This window comes from Bacillus rossius, chromosome 8, assembly GCF_032445375.1.
Source record: "Bacillus rossius redtenbacheri isolate Brsri chromosome 8, Brsri_v3, whole genome shotgun sequence".
In the NCBI taxonomy this organism is placed as follows: Eukaryota; Metazoa; Arthropoda; class Insecta; order Phasmatodea; family Bacillidae; genus Bacillus; species Bacillus rossius.
The window spans coordinates 9,322,861-9,333,029 of NC_086336.1; the positions used below are offsets into that span (position 1 = coordinate 9,322,861).

Genomic DNA, 10,169 nt, shown 5'->3' on the forward strand with positions numbered 1-10,169 from the left:
TCTTCTTATATTTACCATTATCTTAGTAAATTAACGGATACTCAAATTATTGACGTTGAACATGAATTCACGAATATAATCTTGGTAAACTAGCAAAACATTCAAAAACTTCATACGGCTCCGGCGAAAGCACTCTTTATTTCTTCTGCAAGTATGTTTACCTTTAAAAAATAAAATAAAAAAACACTCGGAAGACGAAAAACGGCGTAGTTTCTATGAAAAATCAGTCATAAAAAAATTTAGAAAAATTATTGATTGAAAACTCCGTAAATTTCTTGTAAAATCTTAAAGAGTAGTCGAATTGCAGAAGACAGTTCCTGCATTGTGGGACATTAAATACATGGAATACCGGGCACAAAACCTGAAATGTGATGAAATGTCGAAAATAGCTTTGCACTTAAAAAAAATATAGATTAAATATCCAGGAAAATTAAGTTCCTTAACACTAAATTTAGCCGAAAACGGAAGAAAATTGGGGATAAAAGTAAAAATGGAGCTGCTACCATGTTTGATCTCGACACCCATCTGGTTTTGGTTTAGACTCGCTAAAACTGTTGAAGATATGTATGCATCCAGATGCAAGTTGCTGTACCTAACATAGACCCTATATATTGCTAGAATCTGTCAAGTGTTGCCAACATTTTGCTGACCGGTCTGAAATTACCTTTTGACCCATGCTGATAAAAATCATTCACTCTACAAGGCGGAGTCAGAAGTAGAGCTTGTATTCGTTGAGGTGTGTTGGAACGACTAAAACAATCAGGTGCTTATACAATTTAATTACACGCACACATCACGTTTATCGCTGTAACAAAAGAGAAGGCGAAAGCTACTGATCATCAGCAAATATGTTGATAATTGAGTGATAGTTTGTAACAAGCGTTATGTTTTTTCTAGTTATTTTACCTTTGATTATTGGCAAACATAGTACTTACTTCATAATTTTAGCATAAAAGCGAAATATGGTACATATATTGTTTTCAATAAGTGCACTGCTAAAGTGTGTTTTATTTTTTACTCCATTTAATTATTATTTCATAGGTACCTTTAGATAGCGCCTTCACACATCCCCAAGGTAAAGATACAGATAAAAATGTTCTATAATTTCTAAGAATAGGTGTATTGTAGCCTATAGCTTTCAGGAAGTATCGCGTATGTGATGTAAATTCCATTTTTTTTAATCGACAATAAACCATGTTTGTGAGACTCATTTTCAGCCTAGAAGATATACAATTATTAAACGTCTAATATCACACAGAAAAAATGACATAAAAATTAATCATTTGTAGGTAAACATACTATTTATCTCTTCTTTTTTTGTGTTTGTATGTGATATTTTGTGCGCTCCAGTTTGTTACTGAAAATTACCCAAGTGCTTTCCATAGTGCTTCTGTGAAAAAAAAAATAAAGTTCCCTATTTCGCAACGATATAAATTAATTAAACGGTATCTCACAACAGCTTGATTTAAAAGAAAACCCCGAAAATTACATTGCACGAACCCCAAAAAAAAAAAATTGCGTGTTTTTCAGTACATCAGGGATGTGTAAAATCTAACCTCGGTAATGAGAAAATTCATGTGTTCTCATGTTGCAAATAAACTTATAATACGAAATTAGGCCATGAAATTTAACGTAGAATTCGTTAAAATAATGCTGAGAGATATAAATGTGTACGCAAATTGTTTTCCAACATTTCTGGACGCGAATCAAACGTAGTTTCCGCACCTGCCGCTAGAATTCGCTTTTGGAGCAGCTACGTCGCCTATTGAATCATTTGATTACCAGACAGAAAATTAAAAATATAAAAGCTAATGACTTCAAAAAATACTAAACCCCAGCTTTGGACCTGATTGTTGAAAATTAATTTGATTAAAATACTGCCAATCTTGTTAAAATATAATAAACCGTTATTACTATAGAGATTCCCATTGTATTTGAAAAACTTTTTTCGCGCCACCCGCCACAGATGGTTGCACCGTAGTTGTTACACATTTCCGTTCCTTGACCGTCGCATTCACGCAATTACTCTCACCAAATACCGTTTACAGATATACATATAGCTATAATGTTTCAAATCAATAAACACACTTAATATCTGAAATAGTGACTGAAATCAGTGCAATGCTACGAACTGAATATTTTATTGACAAGTTGTTAATGACAAGTTTGTAAAAAAATTAAGGCGCATGTCTTCCAAATCAAAGTAAATGAATTAACAATTGATTTTCTTTGTCTGAGTGGAGAGTCCAGACCTATCAGCGTCCAGTTTTGCAGAGCGATGTGCAATGTGGCTTGATCGTCTTCGAGCGCAATGCCTTGAGTGGTGCAACACATTAATACTTACTTCCAAGTACATGGCAAATATTTTCAGGGAATAAGGTCTTCATAAAACATCTGTGAAAGCGATTAACAACCAATTTACCCACACAATAATAATGATAAAATATTCAATGTTTTAAAATATATTTTGCAAACACCAAGGAATGTTATTGTGAAATTGGTATCAATTTTAATCATACACATAGGCTAAATACTGTGTATGAATTTATATACATTAAGTAGAGTTACCCTTTGATTTTTATAAAAAAATTCATTTTAATTCGTTCCCTACAAAATTTTGCATTCTTGATCTTCGAAACATAAGAAAGGTAACTGTCTATATGAGATTTCGAGAAACCACCCGTTGAAGCAGAATATAAATACAGCTTGATGAAATTTTGCTGTTGCATTGTTATGCTGTCTTCGAACCCATGGCAACAGTTATTGCATTGTTAATGCCTTCTGCATCTCCACGGCAACGGGCATTGCATTGTTTGACTTTTTTCACTAGAGGCGTGGCAGTGGCGTACGCACGAGAAGAGGCATGTATAGTGAGCATTGCGAACGTGTTCTGCCTGTAGACTGCCATAGCGAAGCACGGGTAGATGGGTTAGTTTATTAATAACAATAAATGTACGCTATACAAACATAATAATATGAAACGCAAGAATATACTACAAACTAATTATATAATTGTTTTAAATGTGTGGTATGAGAAAGTGCAAAAAAAAATTGTTTAGACTATAAGACAATATTTTTTTCTTATGTATTTAAGAGAAAAATTGAACCCCTAAGTGTAAACTTACATTAATTACTTAAAATGTTAATTGCAAATAGGTATCTATTAAATATTCACTCATGACTGGAAAGAGACAAAAGGCCTCATGATTGTAATTTTTCAGAACGTAGTCAGTATTCATACATGCAGAAGTAAACTTTGTTTAATGTGACACAGGAAAAGAAGTGTACACAATACAATAATTATCAATTACACAAAATTATTCCTGCAAGCCTCGTCATCTAACAACAGTTATAACTTGCGTAGATATCGTATGCTTAAATTTTTGTTTATAGTTTCAATTTTATATAAATAGGCTATACTTATAGGGAAAGTAAAATCAGCCACAAGTCAAAGAATTCATATTATGGCTTCACAATTTCTATGTAATTACCTCTTATATTGCCACTTTTGTGATGAATTGGACTTGAATAGAGTATGGTGGGCTATTTGCAGGGAAAAAATAATTGAATGATTTTAAATGTTAAAGTGCTTTAGAGAAAAATATTGTAATTAATTTTTAAAAATGGACAGACCCTTTCGTATTTACTAATTTTAAAATAAATATATGCCTGCTATTTGACGATAAGAAACTAGTTTTAGAAAAATAAACGAAAATATATTATAGTAAGTTTATACGTATTCAAAAACATGATAAGTCCTTTTAATGTTTTTGTCTCACAACTGTACTATAGGCTACCAAACTATTTTAAAAAAAGAGTTTTTATATGAAACCTCATCATTTTGACGCAAAACGTTAAAATATTTGACAGGAATACAAATAAATTACTTAGGCAATTGATTTTAACGCTCAAGTCCAAATACATTTCAATAAAATAAAGGGGGTAAAAGGTTTATGGTCACCTTACGTTTGATTATTTGCTTTCAGACTAAAATGATATGATACTTGAATGTTTTGATAAAGGACAAGTTTTACGTGTAAATAGCCTATTATAGATATAAAATGTAGGCTGAAATACAAAGGTTCGTTTGTTTTAACAATTGATGCACCTGCGTCAATATTTTGTGTAATGTGTAATTGTAAAATATATAACTACAGTTTTTAATGATTTAAATAGCCTTTTTCACACATTGTACATGCTAACCATAACATTACCTGTTATTTATTAATGAATTAAATATTTTGAATACACCATGGTACCAAAAAAGTACTAGGCCCTTTTTTGGCGTACATCTGAAGGTTTTTAATAATAAAATACAAATAGTTGTATAAAATTAAGGTTCTTAGTATTATAATGTTAGTAACAAGATGTAACTCATGTGTTTACTTCATTTACGTTCCAATATAGTTGCAAATATATTCTCAGTCTATACGTTATGTCAACTATTTTCTACTCATGCAATTGGGTCTACGATTTCGTGCTGTTAGTTGTAAGCATTATTGCACACACGTTAATAATTTGGTACACTTACCACATACGACTCTGTCAAAGGGGCTCATCCAATCTAAAAACAAAAACGAAAAAAAAAAATCTTAGTGAACGGTGAGGGAAATCAAAACATGGATGACTATATTAACATTATTTGCACTACCACTAGATAATAAAATAATTCATATCTACTGTTTACACACAGAAGTAAACTTTAGTCACATAATGTGGACGTGGAAATTAAGTACCTATTAAACTATGGAGACAGTTCTAAATAATTAAGATAGGCTATATACATGTTTGCTGAAGAGGGTTTATCCAAAACAATGTCTATTTTATATTACAACTATATAATTTAGGTAACAATGTCAAAAGTGACTTAGTATATCAATTTCAAAACTAAGTATCAATATAAACATGTAACTATATACGTGTATATATATAGATACGTATCAAAATTATTTTTAGTATAGCCTATATGTGTAATTGAGTAATAATTTCACTCGTTTTACAACCTCCGAGACACCAAAGCTTTACCAACAGTAAAAAAAATTAACAATTTTTTCCTCGCAAAACCCTAATTTCGTTCCTCTCCCGCTTTTCAAACTTGCTGTTTCTTTTCCGAAAAGTGGACTGTTGAGTGTCAAAGTAAAGACGAACACCATGTCGTATATTTCCTCTAATTTTAAACACACTACTCTCGCCTCCCAGACCAAAACAACTGACGAAGAAGTGGAATATTTTTTTTTTCCTCTGAACAACCAAGCAAATATGTAAAAGGCCCGACAGTATTTTTTTTTCTGGTCAAATCCCGAGAAGGATATTCCAGGCACGTGACTGCCGTGACTTGTTCGTTGAATGTTTGCTATGACAGAGAGACTGCCCAAAATACACAGCCTGTGTTGTGTCTTAGGCATATCGCTCCGAGTGGGGAGATGGCAGCGAGGCTCAGCCGACGACAGGCCAACAGGAAAGCACCTTCAACAAATTTTATTTTATTTTAATATTTACTTACTTTATGTTAGCACAAAATACGTGTGTTTGGAATAAAAGGGAAATCGTGTTTAGTCTAACAGAAACAAGAATGGAGGAGTTATAAATGTCCAAGATTATAAAACTTGTAGTCTAGGTCTACACGTTAAATATTCCAAAATTTATATATAAGAAAGGAATGTGTAAATGTGAAGAAGAAATTTTTTTTTCCTATGTTATTCATTTGTAAATTTAATGTTTAACTAGATAATAATTAATTTTAATTGACTCTGCTTGTTCAGAGTTTTTATTATTATTTATGATTACACGACAGTTTTGCAGCTGTTGTCGAGTTATTTTCTTACATGGGTTCAGATTGTAATGATAATACTTATGGCTCAAGTCTCAAAGGCCATGCATACTGGATACTTATTATTCTTGACATTAATATTAATGAGGGCTTTTGCTAAAACTACATGACCACGTTTGCTCTCTTGGATATTATAAGTTTCTTCTCAATTTTTCTCAACATATAGCCCATTTCTAAACATTGTCTAACATTGGAAAATGTAACGCAAGTGATCTAACTGTATTTTTTTTGTAAATGGAACAGAAATTTTCATGTAAAATTACAGATATTTGTAAATTTTTATATTTACATGAACCCAACTTTATCACTAAAATATAGAGGGTTCGGATTCTTACTCGGGCATTTATGCTTTGTGTTGTCCCAGTAGGTACATCCAACAGTAATAAAGTTAATTGTAAACAGTCCCTCATTACCTAGCCAGAATTAAATGTGCACTGTAATAATGATAATAAAACAAAAATAAGTAGATATTTAAAAATTATTTTTTTCATTCCATGGTTTGAAAATTTAAGTTTGAATGAAACAGCAATCAAAATATAAAATTATGACTAATTTTGGTAAGAAATGCTGTTTTATCTCGAATAACGTATTTAATATATGCAAAAATAACTATAACCATGTGTTGTTAAAAGTTACACTATCTTTCTTGTAATATTACAAACTATTTCTTGGTAGCTGGTTTTCAAAGGAATATTTTGTAAATTTATTTTCTGTGCATAATGTTGATCACTTGCTCGACCTTTTACAGCTTGAAAATAACTTTAAGTAAATATTTTTTTGAGAAAATTTATAATTCGGCAACAAATAACGCAAGCGATATATTGGAATGAATTAACGTGAAAGCCCTCATTAATACCTATTAATGAGAAAAACTTACATAACAATCTTGTACTGTAATACCAACCCTAATTTCCATATGTGAAAATTCTAATTAATAAATATTTATGTATAATTATGAACGCAATATGTATGTTTGAAAAAAATAAAATTTCTAACTACCTACAGGATAACGTTATAAATAATTTTCTACAGTAAAACACGTAAATACTCAGATAGTCAAGCTCAATTATTTGTGTTTGGTTTTTTTAAAATGCTGTTTGTTAGACTAACTATGCAGAAATAAGCTTAAATATTGTAAAAAAATACTTTTTAATATGATGATACCTACGTATAAACTTAATTTAAGATTTGGGTATGGGTTCCATGTAGTTCATCAAAGAGAATGAAGCCATATTGGTGCTGATATAAATCTGAAATCTGAAATAAAATATTTCTGTATTCAGGAGAGAAAAAGTCATTAAAACAAAACTTAAAAATTACATTTCAATATTTTCGTGTCAATTAAGTAAACAATTATAGTCTTTTTTTATATTATCACTTTTTCTCTTATTTATGTATATTTAACTATTTAACAGTGTTAATAAAATAATTAAAATATCTGTAACTAAGAAAATTGTCATATTTTAAAAATTTTAAGAGATAATCTCGATAAAAAACACTTTAAAAATAATTATTGATCCTTTTACCATGCAAATTGTATAGCATGCAACAAGTTATAAAATGTTTATATGAATGAACAAAATATCACATGTTTGTAAATAATAAAGGCAGATCTAGGTAAACAATATTTAGTTTGTTAATAAATGAAACAATTAAGGCTAAATATAAATTAAAAAGCCATTAATAACTAACCTATTGTATTTCAACTATACTACTTGCTATTTAGATTAAAAGGAGTTACGACGTCATTTCAGATTAATATTGATATTTAATTTCATAATAGTGCAAGCAGGTTAGGTATATTCAAAATATAACTGGTATAGGTAGTTAGTTCAGAATTCAATAAGTACCTTCATGATAATAAGTGCGAAGATTAATTTTTTAGTCTTGCATATATTTTAGGCACAACATTGCATTGCAGATGAAAGAATGTTTAAAAATACCAGACAAAATATTTGTATCGATATTAACAAATAATAATAAATTATTTATGTATAAGTTATGGTTTGTTATAATTTGATTCCTATGTGAATACAACATTTTTTAAATGTATTTTAAATTAACTTAGTAAATAATGTTAAGTGTATTTTTTTATGTCTCATTAATTAGAAACGAGTGTTTTAATTTCTAAATAAGCAAATGGACAATAAAAACACTATCAAGCTTACAGTAGTTATTATCACTCAATAAAATATTAATGGGCATTTAACAGCTTTCAACTGTGTCGCACTGTAAATAATATTTGTTCTTATAACTATTAATATTATCAAAAGTTATGAATTAAGTTTGGTTATATTTTAATTGTTAAAAAAATGTATTACTTTAAAATGTCAGTATAATGAACTAACATAACATATTTAAAATTAAAATAAGGAATGAAACTTATATTAACCACTAATGTTTTGTTACTAGGAAGCACTAATTTTACACAAGATGATTATAATTTTTCTAGGGCAAGCTCAAAACAGGAAAATCATGCATTTTTGTTTTGTTTTTATATGACCCATTGGAGTCACCACGGAGGCATTTTAAAATAGCGGAGTGTCATAGTGACTTCCTTAAATGTAGGTAAATATACTACTGGTGGCCATACGAAACAGAGAAATGCCAATGGTGACTCCAGATGCAACAGGCAGAATTGTTTGCTAACTACTGCATGCCAGGTGTTTGTTACAGAGCGCAACCATGCTGTGCTACGGCATGCACTCAGTTGGAAATAACAGTAAATTTACGGACTTCTCAATGAAGAGCGAGAGTTATACGTTGTTTCAGATGGTTGAACATTATTAGAAAAATTCACCGTATTCTGACTTTCAAGTTCTACAGCAGAATACGGACGCACGTGGAATAAATTATATATATATATATATTTTTGCATTAGTCTTAACAAGTTTTTAAAATGTTTTTTATGCAATCCGAGATTATTTTTGAGTATTTAATTTGTCAGTTAGGGAACTGGGTGCCCGTAAATTTACGATAATAACGATACATTTACGAAGATGCTCGGATGTTCGTAAATGCTCGGTAGGCTACAGTGCTCGCCCACCTGTGATGGACATCCAGGGGTAGCGCGGGATGTCCGGGATGGGCTGTCCGGCGGCGGCCGGCTGCGAGCAGGAGGTGAGCGGGTCGGCGGCGGCGGAGGCGGCGGCCGCCTGGTGGTAGAACTGCGCGGCGGCCGCCATGGACGCGGAGGCGGCCGACACGGACGACGCGGCGGCGGCGGCCGACACGGAGGAGGCGGCGGCGCCGTTCTGGTGGTGGTGGCCCAGCGCGTAGTTGACCATGGAGTCGGGCGGCGGCGCGAGGCCGGAGGCGGTGTAGCGGCACGACTTGTCCGCCTCCACAGCCGCCGCCAGGCTGGACGACGAGAAGGCGCCCGGCACCATGGAGCCGGTGGCGGCCGCCGCCCCCGCGAACGCCGCCGCCGCGGCCGCCTGCTGCTGCTGGTGGTGGTGGTGCGCGGCGGCGGCCGACACGTAGGGGTACATCCTGGCGGGGGCGGCGGCGCCGGGCGAGGCGGCGGCGGCGGGCGAGCTGTGCTGCGGGGAGGAGGACGCCGACGACGGCGAGTGCTGGCCCACGACGGCGTCGGAGAAGAGGGCGGAGGCGGCGGAGGCGGCGGCGGGCGCCGAGCCGAGCAGCTGCTGCTGGTGGTGCTGGTAGAGCTGGTGGTGGTACTTGGGGAGCATGCTATCCAGCAGGAACTTGGAGCTCATTGCTGCGGCAGCCGCGAACAGGTTGCGGTCATCCCATGGCTCGTGCTCCGCATGTTTGCCCGCCTCGGGGTCGCTGGTCGCCAGACTCGCGCGCTGTCAGCCCGGCCGAAACCAGCCCTGCCTCGCCCTAACTACCTCTTTATTACCCCTTTACAGATTACCGCCGGCAGGCCCGTCTTATCAATTATATATTATATATATTTATTATTTTGCCTGCCCTTCAGGGGCTTCCGCTATTCCTCAGCGGGAAAGTATGTCTTTTTTAACCCTCCTTCGCTACGACTACTTCGTTCGTCGTCGTTTATGGCCCCTTGTATGTTTGAGGCTATAGCGTTCTACCTCGCCCTGTGCCAGCTATACCTAGCGGACCAACTAAATGGGGGACCCCAAGTCTACAATAATAGCGCAGTGGGCCTCCCCCTCTCTCCCTCCCGGAGTTACTCCCCTCCCGAACGTCCGGGGCCCCTCTCGCGTGGCGGGTAAATAAGCGGGGACCAATCAGAGAGCAGGTGCGACGCCCGACCAATGGCGGAGGTCCCCCCCGGCCGACCAAGATGAATGCGTGGCGGGATTGTGTGAAAACACACACACACACACGTACAACGGACGCAGTCTCCGTC

At 35.0% G+C, this 10,169-nt stretch overlaps 1 protein-coding gene across 2 annotated transcripts in view; it reads right to left on the reverse strand.

Moving 5' to 3' along the window:
• Positions 1 to 9,916, reverse strand: part of LOC134535515 (homeobox protein abdominal-A homolog) — a 242,394-nt gene extending 232,478 nt beyond the window's left edge. For both annotated transcript variants that reach the window (XM_063374654.1, XM_063374653.1), the window contains exons 1-2: positions 8,877 to 9,916; positions 4,532 to 4,564 (exon numbers count right to left, since the gene is read on the reverse strand). In XM_063374654.1, coding sequence (XP_063230724.1) covers positions 4,532 to 4,564; positions 8,877 to 9,549 — 706 coding nt within the window. In that variant the 5' untranslated portion in view covers positions 9,550 to 9,916. The remainder of the gene's footprint in view (positions 1 to 4,531; positions 4,565 to 8,876) is intronic.
• Between the last annotated feature and the right edge of the window lie 253 nt (positions 9,917 to 10,169).